The sequence below is a fragment of the Dicentrarchus labrax genome, unplaced genomic scaffold (genome assembly GCF_905237075.1).
Source record: "Dicentrarchus labrax unplaced genomic scaffold, dlabrax2021, whole genome shotgun sequence".
NCBI lineage: Eukaryota > Metazoa > Chordata > Actinopteri > Moronidae > Dicentrarchus > Dicentrarchus labrax.
Genome location: NW_026136724.1, coordinates 7,278,526 through 7,296,590, shown reverse-complemented (window position 1 = coordinate 7,296,590; position 18,065 = coordinate 7,278,526). Strand labels below are relative to the sequence as shown.

The 18,065-nt window shown below is 40.1% G+C and overlaps 1 protein-coding gene and 1 long non-coding RNA gene across 5 annotated transcripts in view; one reads left to right on the top strand and one right to left on the bottom strand.

Annotated features, from left to right (window-relative positions):
- Positions 1 to 18,065, bottom strand: part of LOC127359228 (chemokine-like protein TAFA-2) — a 60,760-nt gene that overhangs the window by 19,295 nt on the left and 23,400 nt on the right. For both annotated transcript variants that reach the window (XM_051393110.1, XM_051393111.1), the window contains exon 2: positions 2,556 to 2,659. In XM_051393110.1, the coding sequence (XP_051249070.1) occupies positions 2,556 to 2,658 (103 nt within the window). In that variant the 5' untranslated portion in view covers position 2,659. The remainder of the gene's footprint in view (positions 1 to 2,555; positions 2,660 to 18,065) is intronic.
- LOC127359230 (uncharacterized) overlaps positions 1 to 18,065 on the top strand; it is an 80,889-nt gene that overhangs the window by 47,980 nt on the left and 14,844 nt on the right. The window lies entirely within an intron of this gene.

Here is an 18,065-nt window from a genome sequence, read left to right as displayed (position 1 = left end):
CACGCCTTTGTCCCACGTCTTTGGTGCAGCGGTTCACCCTGCTTTGGATGGAGAGCCGAGGCTTCACACCATGAGCAAATCAAACAAGCCTCCTTAAGTTCACTTGCTTCCCACAGAGCTGCGTGAACAGATGGGTAGAAACTCGACAAGCCTTTGCACAGAGATAAGTTGTTTCTGTCTAGACATGAAGGATAGCTTTGACCTCATTTTGAGCCTCTTTGGACCACCTGACTGACTGCTAACGTTGAGCGCATGGCAGGACTGAGTGTCTTTAGCTTGACTTGCTCTTCTTTATTGAAAGAGTTGGGCAGGGGTCTCACTTTCTGAACCCTTTGTTGAATTATATAACAATAATAAGGATAGGAAAAACTGCCTACAGCTGAACCTTCATGGGTCTTTGGCTGTCATCAGATTCCTGCGACTTTATTGTTTTCCTTGTTCTATGAAGCAGTTCACTTTGTAGGATTCCTGTCATTCAGAGCTTTCTGGTTCCCCATATCTACTGGAACAAACATCTCAAAGGGGAACTCTACACATCAGTGTCAGTTCAGTAGTCATAAAGAGTATGACTCAGCCTGTGGAAACAGTCGTTCGGCGTCTTCTCTGGCTCTGGAGGAGCTTTGTCAGATATTCCTGAATGATGTCATTAGGCGTCACTCAGGTTGGGTATAGTAAGCCTGCAATAAAAACTGAATTTACCAGTCAGGGGGAACAAAAACACAGTGACAGTCTGTGCACCGTGGCACGCTTCAATCGCCGTCATGTGTTCATGTAAATATGTAGTGATGGAGAGTACGTATTCTACAGTGTTTCTATGTCCTGGAGACACACATAATGCAGACTGGAAACAAATTTCCCCTTGAGAACAATAACACATCTATCTTTCTATTAAGATGCATTCTTGCATTGTTGGATTCATGATTTCGGAGCTCGACTCCCACAAGGGACTAAAAGTCATCACATCTCGGGCTCTGCTGCATCAGTTTTGACCGTTCTTTTTTTAATCTGTCTGTTGTGATGAAATTCCTCTAACATTACTGAAGTGAATACTAAATCTTTGGAATACCAGTGCAACACTTTAGAAATGGTTGGATTGATGGAAAGCTCCTAAATTGTTTTAATTCTATCTACTTTGGGGCTCTGATAAAAGTAATTGAAAGGATAAGTCTGGTTTTATCAAAAGACCAAAGCCATGGATTCATTAGTCCATCCCTCAAAACTTTATGACCTCCTGTGTGGAACTTAGCCCCAAGACTTGTTTTAAGATGTAAAGTAAATCCTGCATTTGTTGGGTGCTATTTTTATTTGCGGATTAATACACATAATGTTTGGTGTTTAAGTTTATTTTGGCCTTTTCAACTTTTACAACTCTATAACACATAAAAATAAATCAAATCAAGGCAAGTTACACTGACTGAAAAGCAGAGGTGGGAAGTAATGAACTACAAATACTTGTTACTTTAGTCTTAATGCATTTGACAGGAATTATCTTATTATTATTTTCATCATTGCATGCCTTCCCAAGATCAAAATTGGTACATGTCAAGCATGACAGATGTAACATGACGAAAACAATATAACAAGACATAACTTAGGTCAGTAGAAATGTCCTTCAGAGAAACCAAGAGAGCACTTTCTACTTTTATACTTATTTCAGAGCCTGTACCTTTCTACTTTTACTTGAGTTGAATTAGTATTAAGTAATAACTTCTTAATTTACCGAAGTCTTTTTTTACACAAGTATCTATACTTCTACTTGAGTTAATAATGTGTGTACTTTTGCCACCTCTGCCGAGAAGGTGTAAGCTGAAGCCTTAGCCTATCACACCTGCGGTTCTTATATTATTTGTTATTTATAGATCCCTTAGGTGTTATACAGTGAAAGTATAAATTATTATTACTATATATGTGTATTTCATAGTTTGAACAGTGGAGGTCTATGGCACAGAGGAATAAGCTAGATCAGGTTTTAGCCACACAGACAACACTTATTAGTCTTTTTCAAGGGGCTTGTTGGCAATATATACACAATATCACCAACCTTATCCTTTAAGTAATTTCACATAATGAAACATCAGCAAAAAATACACAATTTTGTATAAACATGTTTTTTTTGCTATGCATCTACTATCAAAATCATTTGGATAGAAATTCACAGTATAACCCATAAACCAAGCTGCTCACGCTATAAGTGAGCAATAAGGCAGTGGGATCTAAGTAGTCTGTTAGGCGATATGCTAATAATGCTTCAAACAACAAGTTATTGCAACAGCTTTGGAAACTTCTTAAGTGGTATCATGAAGCTATTTAGGTTCTGATTCCACAAGATGACGTGGGAATTAGCACAAACTGCACAGAGACAGAAGCAGGAGGTGACAGTTTAACCTTTTGTTAGTTTGCTTCACTGTAATATGTGTTTGTTCCCATAAGAAACAAGTGTTTGTCTTTTTTCATGCCCATTGCTCTGACTAATGGAAAAAGAAAAAAGTTCCTCTCTGAAATCCACTTATGGAGCAAGATAAGAGCATATGTTGATTTAGTTTTAATGCGCTCACCTGTAGTTGCTTCTGTTGGTGCGGCCATCTCCCAGACACTGATCACAAGCACCATTACAAGTAGAGCCCCTTTACTTCCGATCTGCGTGTATCGCTCACTCATCCTGGGAAAATAAAGGGGGCGTTACCACAAGGAAGTTATTTATTACAGCAGTTTTACCTATTTCAGGTAAACCCATAACATTCTTACCGTCAGAACAGCATTATACAAGGTATACGTTTAGCCTTTTACCGACCAACACCATCTACTAACATCTCTCTGCCTCCACTCTGCCATTTTCCAGTGTGAGCCTTCAGGGTGGATTTGAAGGTTTTATGGCACACAACAGGAAGAGGGTGCTGTTCTACTAGCTCACAGTTTAACTTCACAATATCTTAGCTTGTCTGAATGTATATTTGCTCTTATCAGGAGGAAATACTAGGCTCTTATCCTTCGTCTTACTTTTCAAAACAAACTACAGCTGTGAATGTGCCCTAGATCACTGTCTCCAAATCCTCTCTTTCTTCCCCTGCACCTCTTCCCCTCTCCACTCCAGCAGAAGGCTCTTACAAGCAGCAACATGAACAGAAGGTGAAGACCCTCTGCTGCCCCAACAGGCTTCAGTAAGCCTCTCTAGGCTCTACAGCGGAGTGGAAGAGAGCGAGCAGGCCGCAGTGGCTAATCCATCCCTCCACAGTACCTTTTCCTCTACACTCCCTCTCCCTAATGAAGTGTGGTGGAGCCGAGGCCACACTGCATAAGCCATCTGGCACAGTGTGTTATCATTGACAGACAACGATCACATTTCAAACGGGGGATGCAGGAGCAGTACGGTAATTACTGGAAGAGGCATGGTATCGTATGGCGTGAGCGTACAGTGTTACATGCTGCGTTTACGCCTTATTTACCGCCTCCCGCCTCTTATCTGCCGGCCTCATTGACATATAGATTGGATAAACCTCATAGGGGTTATCAGATTATTTATGTAATTAAGTTTATTTTGGCAAAGGGAACATGACCTTTTATCGAGATTTTTTTTTTTATACCTCCCAGTGTCACACAGAAATTAGAATCGAGTGATGTGTCAAAATAGTACAGACAGGACTGTTTAATATGCCCTCTAAAATTATAAATAAGGTGTCTATCATCGTGACATGCAGGCAATGACATAAACACAGGGGAAACAGTTTCTCATATGGACTTGATTCCTGTCTACATTTATGCAAATACCTTGCAAACAGTTGGTCTTGTTGTCCTGTAACTTTAATGCAATTTTATATAAAGCATGAAATTCACTTTTGAATGTTTTTAATGTCTATATTTATTGAGACTTTCAACATTTGTTACTGACTGTAAAGAAAAGCTTGACATATGGGGCGACTCTCTGCTAGTTGCCTGGCGTGCTCACAGTGACCGCAACTTTTAGTTTTGACATTTAGAGAGCAGAAAAACTGGGATTATACCAGTATCTCAATTTTTCCTGCCCCCGCTTTATAAGCCGAAAAAGTTCACCCTACACAAATCACATTCATTCAACTTTGTTTCACTCAATTTCATTCTGAATATAACTGAGTAAGCTTTTACTGTGTTACTTTATTTATTGACAGCTACAGTTACTAATTACTTCTAATTACTCATTGTTAAGCTTAAAGTTAGTTTATTATATCAAATATGATGCATTGTTGTTATGCACTTCTATTTCAACAAAAAGTAACTCCTTTTAGTTCTTTAGACAACAGAAAAAGGTTTCAGCATTAACAATCCAATGAAATAATAGATAATATAACTCATTATCACACATCTTAATACTTTTTAGTACATTTTACTAACAGTATTTAGTATGTTAGGGAATGATGGACAGTTCATTTGCTGTCTTGCTGGGCGTTAGATGAGAAGATCGATCAGAAGCCTCTACGCTAAATTGAGGTAGCGCTAGCTGGCAGTTACCTAGCAGATCACAGCACTGGAAACAACTAGCCTGGCTCTGTCCAGAAGTAATAAAAGACACAAAACTACAACATGTTGTTTGTTTTTTTTATCCATACTAAACACACAAGATATAATATGTTAATAAGTGTGCTTCAAAGGTGCCGATAAATGGGCTTTGTTACCTTTGGCCAGAGCCAGGCTAGCTGCCCCCCCGTTCCCAGTCTTTGTCCTAAGCTAAGTTTGTCACCAGCTGGCTGTAGCTTCATAGCTGTTATCAATGTAAATGTCAAACTATTCCTTTAAATATACAGCAACAAAATGTTATGTAGCAGGAGAGAGGGAAGGATAAGGAGGAGTTTGAGAGGGACACAGAGAAACTGTCTTCCTCCTGCTGGTGAAGCTGGTGAACAGCTCCCAGTTAAACTCCCAGTTAAACTTCTGATCACCTCCTATCATTGTTAAAAGCTCTGAATTGAAACCTTTTAGGTTTTAGGATCGCGAAGCAGCTTATCCTGCCAGTGTGAGAAACTAACGTTAGCTAAAGAAGCGACAAAGCAAAGCTGTCGGCTGTCAGCTGTCAGCTGTATCATTAGGTCTCATCAGTTGGACATCAGAACCTTTTCAGGCAAGCAGTTTGTCGTCATCACCATACCCCGGCGTTTCCCAACCCGCCGTATCTGCTTATTCTACACTTCCCTGAATGCTCTCTGGGAATGCTGGAAATATCTGAACATCATGTCACTTAACCACTTATCCACGGGAGGAAGAAAAATACACAGAAGGACTAAATGGACCCAACTGGTCTTTTATGGTTTCATGGTGGATTTTTCCATCAGCAAAATGACGTATACCTCCAAAGAGGCCAAGATTGCCAGCTTCATGACACTTAGCGGGGAATTCAAGGTAGTTGGAGAGACATCTGAAAGGAAATTCGCTGAAGTGTCGAGTGTGATAGCAACGTAATTGTGAGCTTTATGTATTTGCTCAAATGGACCTGAAATTGTACACCTGGGTGCTTGCACTAGAGCCGTGGGTGCTAATGTTCACCTTCATGGCGACAGATTTATAGCCGCTGGTTAGCTGAAGAATTGGAGGCTGGGTTGAAATGGTGGCCAGTCGATGTTGTGCTGTGCAATTCAGTGTGTGTGTGTGTGTGTGTGTGTGTGTGTGTGTGTGTGTGTGTGTGTGTGTGTGTGTGTGTGTGTGTGTGTGTGTGTGTGTGTGTGTGTGTGTGTGTGTGTGTGTGTGTGTGTGTGTGTGTGTGTGTGTGTGTGTGTGTAAAAGGGTGCAGAGTGCAGGGCAGAGTACTACAGCATCATTTGTTGGGTGCTGTCTCAGGGTGCAATTCTACAAATGACATCTCATTGTCCCTGAATGTGCTGTGTTGTCATTGGTGCGGCGGTGTGTTCGGCAGAGCGGGTCGCTGAAGATTTGTTACAGTTTGAGACCATTTTACATCTTGACCTTGAAGTCTTTATTAGTTTTGGAGAAACACAAAAATACTGCTGTATTATCCCAAACTACCTGCTACCTGATTTTTAAACACTGGTAGCTTTTTTTCCTGCTGCACAGGGAGTGATACATTCTGCATTTACTCCCAAAACTGTTACAATTGTATGACTCATATTCTAAAAATGATTCATGTAGCAGTTTTCTGATCTGCCACATCTTTTCTAATGGTTTGGTGAGGTTTAGAGACTAAAAAGATTCAAATATTATCCTGCTCTCCTAATTTAAGTTGATTACCGGTGGATCAAGAGACGAAGCGTAATGTTCAGGGTTTATCGTAATAAAGAAACCAAAAGAGAATTATCACCCGACTCAGCTCTACAAACCATTTTAGCAACTTTAGGTTGTTTTGGTTTTATGGCACGCAACTTTACTGTTTTGGTTTTCTTATCTGCATAATTTTGAGACGCAACTAACAGCTACCCAGCAGCAAACAGCAGACAGAGGTAGCAACCAGCTGATGAACACAGAGGAGCACTGAGTAGCAAGAGAGACGCAGTTGGTGAAGCCTAAACCAATGCTCAAATGACAGTGAATATTGGACTCTCATTCATCAAGTGGCCAGAAACACCACACAGAATGAATGCTAATTTTGCCCCATGACTGCTGGAATTAGTAATTAGGTAATTATTTGCTAACATGATCAACACAACAACTTTATACAGTGGTAATATATCAATGTTTAAAAATTAAAATACATTGAAAACCGCCTTTTAATAATAGAGAAATCAACACTTTCACTGTATCAGAATGCACCAAATGCTCGATTGCATAGCTCCAACAAATCATTTCCCCTAAAATCACATTACATTTATGTATGGGTTAAACAACTCCAGTGTTCTCCACTGTTTTCTCCAGTCTGTATGCTAAGCTAGGCTAACCATGTTCTGACTCCAACTTTGTACTCAATGCAAAGACACAAGATTAATATAAATCTCATCATCAAAAAAACAAACAACAAACAACTTTAAGTATGATCAGCTTTAGCATCATGGAATTTCTTTGAATAGTCCCTGGAATTTCATTAAAGCAGAACAATAATTAAGATAATTATCTTGTAATAATTACTGTGGCAAAGTCCTAAAGTATTGTTACAGGTTTTATTCATTTATTTTATATTTTGTTTGAATAGTAGAGCTCTTATTGCCATTGGGGGCTTTATATTGCAGGTTTTAAAGATTCAAATGGGTGTTTTGGGAAGAAACTTAGAAATTGTCTACAGTGGTTGGAAGTTTTAATTGTGCATTTTAGTCTGACAATACTTCATGTATAATGTATACCTTTTGCCAGGGAATAGGGCCTGAAGTGAAACACATAATATATGCCGATGATTGCCATAAGCATGAAATATGAACAGCACATTGAAGTTTGGAGGATAGCAGATGAAAAACAAATACTAATAAACTGAAGCCTAAATGGAATATGTAATTATCCTTTGATTGTCTGCAGTGCTGTATTTCTCCTCTTGCCAGCAGAGACAGAACGTTTTCCTATCTACAGTATATTGTGCGTGGCACTTGAGGACACTTTCAAATGCAAATGAGCACCTTTATTGAGGAATAATGCATATTCTTTTCACTGGTGTCACCTCAGTAGCTCTCCTGGATTTGTGTGCTCAAATTTATCCAGAGATTGGACTTTTATCCCTTTGTTATGAGTTGGCTCTGTTGTGAGGCATATAAGCCTGCGGTGTAGATCATCGGATTTCCTTTCAAGAGTACAAAGTGAATTTGTTTAAAACTGAATGAAGCAAGAAATCCCTATCTCTGACCAAAACTCTGCTCGTCTGAGTCGATTCGTCCTGCCCTCCCACTCCCGTCCTCTCTGTGAAAGAAATTGGACGGCAGCAGACCAATGAGTCGGCTTTAAAAAGACTCCACTCGAGGCTTGACCTTGGTGAGCGGACACACTTACTGAGGAGCCGTCGCTTCTGGAGAAACATCTTGCTGTAACAGCCACAGAAAATTCCCACCTCAATTTAATCAACACGAATAGTTGCATTTATAAACGGCGGTAATGCTGTCAACCTTGTCTCTGATGTACTGTAGAAATAATGTCCCTGAACTGCACACACCTCAAGACACCTGTCCAATAACTCAACATAAATTATGAACAAAGCAAATTAGACCTCCCCACTTATGATTTTCTATTAATAATGCAAATGCATTAATTTTCTTTTACTGTGTTTTCTATTAGAGTACAGTTACAGTATAAATTAAATTAACATTATTGGGCTGGGACAGTTTTCACTGCAGGTTCTTTAACTACCGAAACGAAAAGAGAAAAATTGAGTGGAAAAGTTTTGACAGGGCAAAGTGCAGCACTGCCCAGAGTCTACTTTCACTTTATTGCTGTCGATGGAGAAATAATAACATTTGGTTTACTGTTGCCTAGAGACACAGTGAACAACCCCCGAGCTTGACACTTTGCCCAATATGTTTTTTTCTCCGGTACTGACAGTGCGACTGAACAATACATCAAAAAAAAAAGTTTCAGGTTATGTTCCCTGTTCGCCTCTTCTGCTCCCGGCGGCCATATTGGGGCTCTTTCCTCTTAACAGCTCATTAGCATGCTAGTTAAAATGTCTTGGGTATATAAGCTGTGTCCCAGCTCAACACTTCAATGTAAAGAACGCTATAATGCAGTAGACACTAATGTACTGTATCATTTTATATTTTACTGGTAGGCATATGCTTATGGCTAACTGCAGCGTCATTGAAAATGTTTTCACCAGTTTCATATTAGAAAACTTCAGTGTCAAGGAGAATGTATTTTCAACTGAGTAGCTCCTCTTTGGATGTACCTGTGTCTTATCGCTACATTAGCCTGTTAGTCAGGTAGCTAACGGTTAGTTCTGGTCATCACTTTTCTCAAGCTTTTCTTTTTAAATGGAGACAAGGATGTTGACTTTGACTTTAATACAGTGAACAATAACAATATGAAATAAAGTCAGCTTAATTAGCAGGTCATTTCCAGCACAGATGCACAACAAGCTTTTTAAGCTAACTCAATGTTTCTAACCTGCTTGTCAGCTATAATTAACTGACAGCCATTTCTGCAGCGTTTGGCGGAGATAGCCTTGGCTGGTAGCAGATCTCTGATGTTTCTATAAAGTCTGTGTTTGTATGCACAGGCAGGTGAGAGCTTAACAAAGCTTTAGACTGTTGTTTGACAATAGCTGAAGCCAGAGCTCTGGCACCGACAGACACTACATGAAGAGATATTTCTCTACCTAATAGCTATGATTTCCTAGTGAAAATTCAACCTTGAAGCGAGGACAAATGTACCGTAACAAACCTCTCCAGTTTGTAAAACATCAATAGGGAAAGATGAGCTGGTATCTTCTTCAGGCATGCTTTATATGGTATTCAGATGTAAAAGGAAAGTGGAATATAAATGTGTATTTGATTTGGCAGAACAAAGCTGAACACTTTAGTGAAATCAAGGACCGTAAGCAGATCTTCTGATTCTGACCTCTTTTCTCATTGTTGTCCCATTTGTGTCACTTATTTTCCTACTTTGATGGGCTTACACAAAGCCACAATAGTTTTTCATTAGCGAGTGAAGGACTCTATCGTCCTTGGCCTATTAATAGTAAAAGTTGTTTGCGAAGGAGAAAAAAAGAAAAACGGGGAATTCATCCTTTACCTGCTCTCTGTAGGCTGGGTAATAGTTTTTAAGGTGATTGTAACTACAATGCAAATCATTTCTACAGTGTGCACATATGTATGACACATTTTAAAGGTTAATATGGACAATAAGGATTTTTTTCTAAGAGACACTGACTGCGTCAAAGGCTGCTAAATGTTACAAATCAGTATCGGTGAACTAAGCGCCATCTTCTCAGTGTGCTGTGCCTGGAGAGTTCAGCTTTCTGTGGACAGAGGGCTCAGTGTGCTGTTTCTGACTACATTTTGAATCGTTTTTTATAAGAATTACTGTTTGGATTCAAGTCGGGTCTTGGTCAAGTACAAAATACCGACAAATCAGAATCTATTGATCCCCTTCAGACATAGTTTAAAGACGTATCTGCTTGGACTTGAGATGTCTCTCACTGAAAAATTTGAAGTGCACTGGTGGCTTTAAATTCCACATCTTGTGTAAGTTTAGTACTGCCTGTTTAATACTAGTTTAATGTCACAAATCTCTTGTAGTAAATAACACATCCATTATTCTGCACGGTGAAGCTCAAACATCCAAATGAAGCAGCAATAAGAGAAACACAGTTCTGAGTGAAGAGCGTCTTTATGTGTCTCATTTTGTGGGAATGGGCAGTTCTTCCTCGTTTCAGACACTTTAGGGCTTATAAGACTGCTGTGTTTTTCCATAAATATCTTGCCTGTAAAGCAGCTTTAGTAGTGAACCGTAATGTGTTTTTACTTTCGTGGCAGTAATCATTTTAAAAGTGTAAGATTCAATTTTCAGTTTCCCTCAATTGTAGGAGGATGCATCCTTGAAATGCTCAAGGCAAGTGTGTAATCCACAGTATCACAGAGATTGCAGGGTGGGCACAGGGAGTGTCACTAAACCATAAAAAGCTGGACTTTCCCTCCCTGTTTCTGCAGCTGGATTTGATACAGGGATTACCCCCCTCCCCTTCCCCCTCCCCTCCATCTCTATCTCACTCTTTCCTTGGACCGTGACAGAGACTGTCACCTCGGACGGCTGCAGGGAGCCGATTGCTCCGTCACAGAGCAAACATCGCTCATTCGCCAAAACACAGATGTTCCCTTCTGACAGTCGAGGAGTGAAGCTTTCAACCCTGTCACGCCAAACAAGCGAGTTTGCCCACTCTTTGTCACGCGCTCTGTGAAGCATCTGCCACAAATCCTGCTCAGTTCACTTCATAAACACGACAAGACAGCTGTCAGGGCCGTGTTGAAGTTGATGTATGAACTTAGGACTATAAAAGGAGCCTTGCTTTAGTACATTGTCCTGACGACTTGCTAATCAAATCATTATACGGCAGCCCGCAGCGGGACCGAGCTACTCCGCTGTGTGATTCACAATCCAAATTCTGACATAAGAGACTGTAAGTGGCTCGGTTCGCTCCTCAGGCCTTCACGCTCACTTCTCTCCTGCTCATATCTGATTATTTTTGGATGACTGTTCAATTCTAGGATGTAATCCATATCACAAACCAAGGACCTGACAGCTTTGTAAAATACCCACATATCTCATGTGGATGAAATGTGTCTTTGTATCTTTGTTTCACTCTCTTGTTTCTAACAGATCTTTTTCCCAACCCGACTCTCCTTCAATCACCAATCGAGCTTCAGACCTTGCTTTTAATGGCAGCTCTAGTTGTCCTCCATGCTAATGTTTCTCTGCAAAGATTTCAGCAAATAAAAATCCTCTGATTCCATCTGGTTCTGATCAAAGCTGCAAAAAGTGACAGTGCACAGCCTTTTACTGCTCACACTGATTATAAAATGTGATCTCTGAGTCACATGTGAGGGAAAAACTGATTGGGGCGCTTCTAGCTGTGGCGCGAATGCAGCCCAAGTGAGGAAGGCCTTGATTTCAAATTTCACCAAAGAAGAAGCCGAGGCAGAGCAAATATCAGCGCTGTTACCCGACACTGATGCTGAGTGCCCTTTCAGAGAGTTAACCACCAAAACGACCTTCCGTAACGACACGTCGAGATGCTATCTGAGAGGCCGCGCTCATCAAAACCGCAACAGCCAAATGGTCTCAACCTTAGTTTTCCTTTGATCAAAGTGTCTATGCATCACCGTCTCATGATCCAGTGTGCTATTTCAGTCTAACCCCACCTTCAAATATGGCCTGGCACCATCAGCGCGTAGCTGCATTCACACAGATCACAGTGTACCTCTCTCAAAGCAGTCTCCTTCTTTTTATAGTTAAGATCTCATAACACAACAGCCTATTGTTTGCCTCCCTGTAATTGCTCTCTCAGCTGAGGCGTTATGAATTATCAATGAGTACAGTCTAAACATTTTAGTAAAAATAAGCACGTTTGTGTCACGTTAGAGAGCAGAAAAACAGGAGTTGGACCAATGCGTTGGGCTGATATCAATCATTGTGAATGTAACTAAGTACTGCACTTAAGTACAACTTTGAGGTACTTTACTTTGCTGGAGTATTCAGGTTTTATACTATTTTACACCTCCACTACATTTCAGAGAAAATGTACTTTTTACTGCACTACATTTATTTAGCCGCTAGAATTAATAATTCATTTTCAGATTGAACGTTTTTGTACAAAATTAGCTTATCATAGCAGAGCTGAAAGTTAATTTAGCTTACAAAATATGACGCATTGTTATGCATGTAAAAAGTTAAAATTAGCTAATGTTGAGCAAGTACAGCAGTAAAACACTACTTAGGCTATGGATTTGTCTTAACAATCCGGTAACATAGTATACAATAACATTCACATGGGCCATTTGTCTAAATATTATTTTTAGTACATTTTGCTAATGGTATTATGTACTAAAGTAATTTATAGTTTTTGGTAAATACACTTAACACTTATGAACTTAGAGAGGTGCTGCTAAGTTGATTTTGTTACCTATGAGCAGAGCCAGGCTCGCTGTTTCCCCTTCCAGACTTTATATGTAGCTAAGCGAAAAGCTTTTTCCCAAAATGTCAAATAACTTCTTTAACACTATTATTTAGTGTGTGTTATGCGTAGTGGAGTATTTTTACAATGTGGTATTGATTCTTTCACTAGAGTAAAGAATCTGAATACATCCTCCACCACTGAGCATCAGCGTCATCAGCCACTCAAAATGTGAGAAACACAGCTGTGAACTGTTACCTTTGCAGATTTAGAGACCGCTGACGTATCTGTGAATTGTAAAAAGAAGAAGAAAAAGTCCCGTAATGGTCTAAATGTGTTTCAGAGGCCTTTCCACTTTAAACTCTGAAGGAGTAATACTACAACTTTGTCATCTTCTCCAACACAATGGAAACATAGTCTATTAAAGGGGTAATAGGACAAAAATAAATTAATAATCAAGTCTTTAGTACATTTTGTGATAATAATTTAGGACTTTTACCCAACTACTTTGTACTTTCCCATCAAAAGGAACACGTTGGAGCATCAGGACAAATCAGTTATAATTAGCTTCAGTACTAAAATAAAAGTCAAAACCAACTGCTCTGAGTACATACATTCACAGAAGTGTCCAATTTCATGAACCCAAACAGTTTCATGAAGGACACAGGAAATTGAGTCAAACTGTCAAAACTGCATCAAGGTCCAAACATAGGTTAAATCAGCAAGTGGAATTTTTGTCAGCTCTTTTAAAGAATATATCAATGTCACATTGTGGTGTCAGCGTGTCCTCGTGGCTACAGAGTCCGTCCCGTAACTGGAAGGACACGGGTTTGATCCCAGTGACAGCCCTCGATGTCCTTGCAAGACGCCCAATCCCTCTGTCACTGCGCATTGCCGTGGATGAGTGTGTCAGCTCAATGACTGCAGAACAACATGGAGGATAATAAATAAATGATGTATGAAAAATTATATTTATTCCTGACAGCCAGTCAGGTGTGTGGGAGTCAGCAGGAAGTTCTCGGTCTGATTTAATTTCAGTTTTGTGGGTCACAATTTCATGCTCTTGCAGTTTCTAATGCGTTGGGATGTTTGATTTGATTAAATTCAATTGGCTGCAGTGTTTATTGTCTTCCTGCCATCTCACTAACACCTCAAAGACAATGATTATTACTACATTTGTGGCAGTTGCTGGAGTTGTTTCTCAGGATAAAAAGGGGGGGGTGGATAACAGGATGTGGCAACCGCAGTTTGAGCCTCCTTTACTGTCCCTCAGCTCGGCCGTCAGTTATGTGATAAGCCAGAGCTGAATCACAGGCTTTTTGATTTTACATGTATCCGAATATTAAATCCTATTTTTCCTTTTGTCCCAGTTTGATAACGGTAGAGAAATGACGTTCTTTATCGGAGAGCAGGTAGGAGGACTGTGGATTTCACTTGAAATGTGGTGCAAGCTGGCTCTTTTATTTTATTTTACTACTGTTGTGTTTATTAGACTGATTGACAGAGAGGCAATATAAAACAATATAAATAAAGTTTTTAGGTCAGCTTTTCGGTCAGATTCAAACCCAGGATGTTTGTGTATGAAGGACGCTCACTAGTATTTGTGCTTTACTTTATACGAGGTTTTATCTGTTACTTAACACTGTACTTAACCGCCCTTATTTAGCATTAATAAGCACTATATAAACATTTAATAGCTTACGACGCACTGTATGTATGAGCAGATATTAATTTTTAGGTTTATTAATGTATAGTGTCTTTCACCACTACTTATATTTATACACATAGACCTACAAATTGAAATGACACTGCTTGCAAACCTTTAATATAGTAGTATTAACAGTAACATATTTTTGCTATGTATGTGCAATTTTCACATCATTTAGATGCAAAACAGAATATTTACAAAATCTACTGACATCTTTCCATGAAGCTGTTCCATTTTATGTTCCTGTACACACTGTGCTGTGTTACTGTAACTGCTCATTGACTGGCACAAATTCAGCATAAAGTATATGAAGTATAAATCACAAATTTGCCCCTTTCTTCAGAGAAAAATGTACCTTTTGCTGGAACAAACAAGAACCTGACGAGATTAGTTTTGTTTAGGGGGATCTTTACAATGTGGTTTATGTCATTTAAACGCAATCAACTTACAGCTAAATCTTGGCTGCAGTGTGGAGGGACTACTGTAACGGAGGTGCTATTCATTTCAAATTCACAGCGGGGCCTTCTTCGCTTTAAAAATAACAAAGAAAAGCTATTTAAGAAATCACAGAGGAGAATAGGAATACATTACACTCTGACGTAGCCCGCCATTTATCATCATTATTAAACAAACAGCCAGTGCCTGAGTCTTGTGCCTGTACGTGTCAAAGCGTAATGCTCTCTAGATACTTCCTCTCCCTCTGCCCCGTCTTACCTTTTGTCCCTGACAAGTTAAAGCACCTAGAGGAGCTTTTGGCAAGTGTTCTCTGCTCTGTGATATAATAGGCTGCATTATGAGTAAAATAAGGGCTTTCCAGTGAAGTCTAAAGTGATGTAATTGGCTTTAAGTCCTTGCGTTGTTTTTACAAAGAGGTGATATTATGGAGTGGTTATATTCAGGTTCAACATGGAGCTGAAGGAAAATGGAAGGTATATAAACACCCTGCAACAGAGCCACGGAAGAGGGAAAGTGTCAATCAAAACATGGTGATATTCACGCACTCGGTGTGAAATGGCTGTCAAGGCTGCAGCCGCCTCGCTCTTCGTAAAGCTAAATAGGTTAATAAAGTGAGCAGACATGAACAGGGAGAGAATTTGTGTCTAAATACAGACATGAATGGCACAGCTGTGAAGAACACAGCAGAAGACAAGGTGATATGAAGAGGACTGAAGTTCTCAAGTTTTCCAGCCATTTTTAAGAGAAATATCGGAGACTGTCTCTTCTCCCCCCTCGCGAATCCGTCTCACTTGTGACTATTAATGCTTTCTTTGGTGACAGGCTCAGCGCGCTCAGCCTCGGTGCACTTCAGTCTGTGTGATCGGAAACCCAAAAATTCCCACCTCGGGATTAGTTGCAGCCAATAAGTGTGGGGAAAACATGAATAGAGACGTCTCTCGCACGCTTTGACGAGAAGAAAAGGTGAGGAGTGAGGTGTCGGAGCATTGGGGAAATCTATTTTTAGGTGTGTAATGAAACTTTTCAGTGCCACACCGATGACAGGAGGGAAGTTGACAGTCGATTATGATACTCTTTAATTAGCTCCCAGGCTCTGGTATATGTGTTAGCCAATTATCATCACTGAACGCCACGTTGATGCCTCCTACCCTGGTTTTATGTCAAAGGACCAAGGAAATACGGACTAAATTTACAACCTAGTACCTATCTGTGCAGGCCTTTCTTTATGTGGGGACATGATGACAAAGTGGCACAAGTTCCATCTTCACCCAGCATGGGACGAACAAGAGTCCTCATCAACTCTCCCACTGCTGTCAACATACATGTGCACACATGCATGTGTAGGATAGAGAGCTTTAACTGAGCAAACTTAGACAGCGAGACATCCTGTCCAGTTATTTTCAGCAACTAGGAATTGTAGAATTTTTTTTTTTCTGTGATCTAAAACGTCAAGTGTAAAGACCAAAGGCTTCTTTGTACAGCCGCCATTCCATTTTGCTCTGATGTTTCACAGTCATACGGGGAGAGAAATCCACCGTAGAAGAGCCGTAGTGGCCAATTTATTCCCCCACAGAAGTAGACAGAGACCAGCACGCGATGCAGCAACAAGACAGGTTGGGTTTTGAGTTAGTCAGCTGGGAAATCTCTCACAGTCAGTGTCTTACTCTCCTACTGTGTAAAACCTGCAGCTGATTGCAAGGACTTCACACCACTTCTCTGGAAAGCACTCTGGGAAATGTAGGCAGTAGGTCTCTAAATAAGATAGATGAGGCAGGCTGAGGGAAATGTACAACCACAAATCAATAATAAATGCTAGACAGTGTTTAATGGATAATTCCGGTTTATTCCAACTTGAATCTCATATTCAAGGCTGCAAATAGTAATTGTTTTCGTTCTCAATTAATCTGCCGATTATGTTGTCTATTAATTGATCATTAAGTCATTTAGTCTACCACAAATTCCAAGGCCTTCAAATGTTTTACCAACCAATGGTCCCATTTTTCATTTTTGCTTGAAAAATGATTAATCAATTATCAAAATAGTTGATGATTAATTTTCTGTCTCTCAACTAATGAATTAGTGACTAGAAATGTAAACATTCAAAAATAAATAAATCTTTGCGTGCTTGCTGTTAAAAGTCTGCATTTCAACAGAGTTGAAAGGAGTTGAAGTGGAAGTCCTGAGAGAAATGAATGCTAGTTCAAGTGTATAAACTCAAAGTGGAGGTCATTTTCAAACAGGTTTTAAACCAATCCTATGGTTAGTTAAATGCCTTGGAACCTGAAACGAAGGCAATCAGTAAAATGACCCAAAACGCACACTGGAAACATCTATCAATTCAATTCAATTCAGTTTTATTTATAAGTTATCTCAGGACACTTTTCAAATATCACAGTTTATCGACTTTCTTGTTCAGCTTTGACTGTCTGCACTTGTCTGCACGCAGGGTTTTTCTTGTGCAATGCCGGGTTGTTACTGACGTTTTGGGTCCGTTGACTTTAAGTTTTACATCCAAATAAAGTGGTTTAGATAATCTGACTACTTTTAGCTTCTTTACATCTTGTCTGATAGTCTGGCCACTAGTTTTTTTGCCCTGTTTGACTTCATTGAATTGATGTTGCTGTGTTTTCAAATCCCAGCAATTACTTTAGTGAGTGGAATCCTTTAACATCACAGATTGATCACATCTAAATCTAGTTCATATTTTCTTTTGCTGTCCTCTTAAATGTTAAATCACCTTGCTGCAGTGATGTATAGGTGCACTCCAGGATGTGTCAGTGCACTGTGACATCACTGATGGGTGTGGGTGCAACAAAGCGCTCTTCTGACCATGCCTAACGGTCGGAGGGGAAACCGAATGGAAACTTTCCACCAGAGAGGACAATGAAACACTGCTTTTTGAGCCTGGTGTTAAGTTACTTAGTTAGACTGAGGTGAAGTGGTGTGAGTCTAGCCGACAGATTGCTTCTGTAACTGTAGTAAGATAAATGTATGTAGTGTGAGGAAAAGCGAGCTAAACAGGAAGACGGAGAAATTGGAGAGAGAGGGCAGCCCTGCCAGCTTATCATAACTGATCCACACACTCCTGCACAGGCTGTATTTACATCCCGACCGTCTTTGTAGTACAACACCGACGACAGTCACGAATGCGCCGTGAATGACAAGCTCCTCCAACACCGGCCATAAATCAACAGCGCCTGACGTCCTCTTATCTCCTGCTCTTTCACGTCGACCTCTGTCGCATGTCAGAGCGGAAGCACAGAGCCGGCCCAACACGCAGGTTCTGAATAGTGCTGCTCTTCTCTCTGAAGGCCGGCAAAGGCTGCTTGGACAGAATGGCCAGGGCAAGATGCTGAGGGAAGGGGAAGGGTAAAAAAAATCAATTTAATTACACAAAGCAAT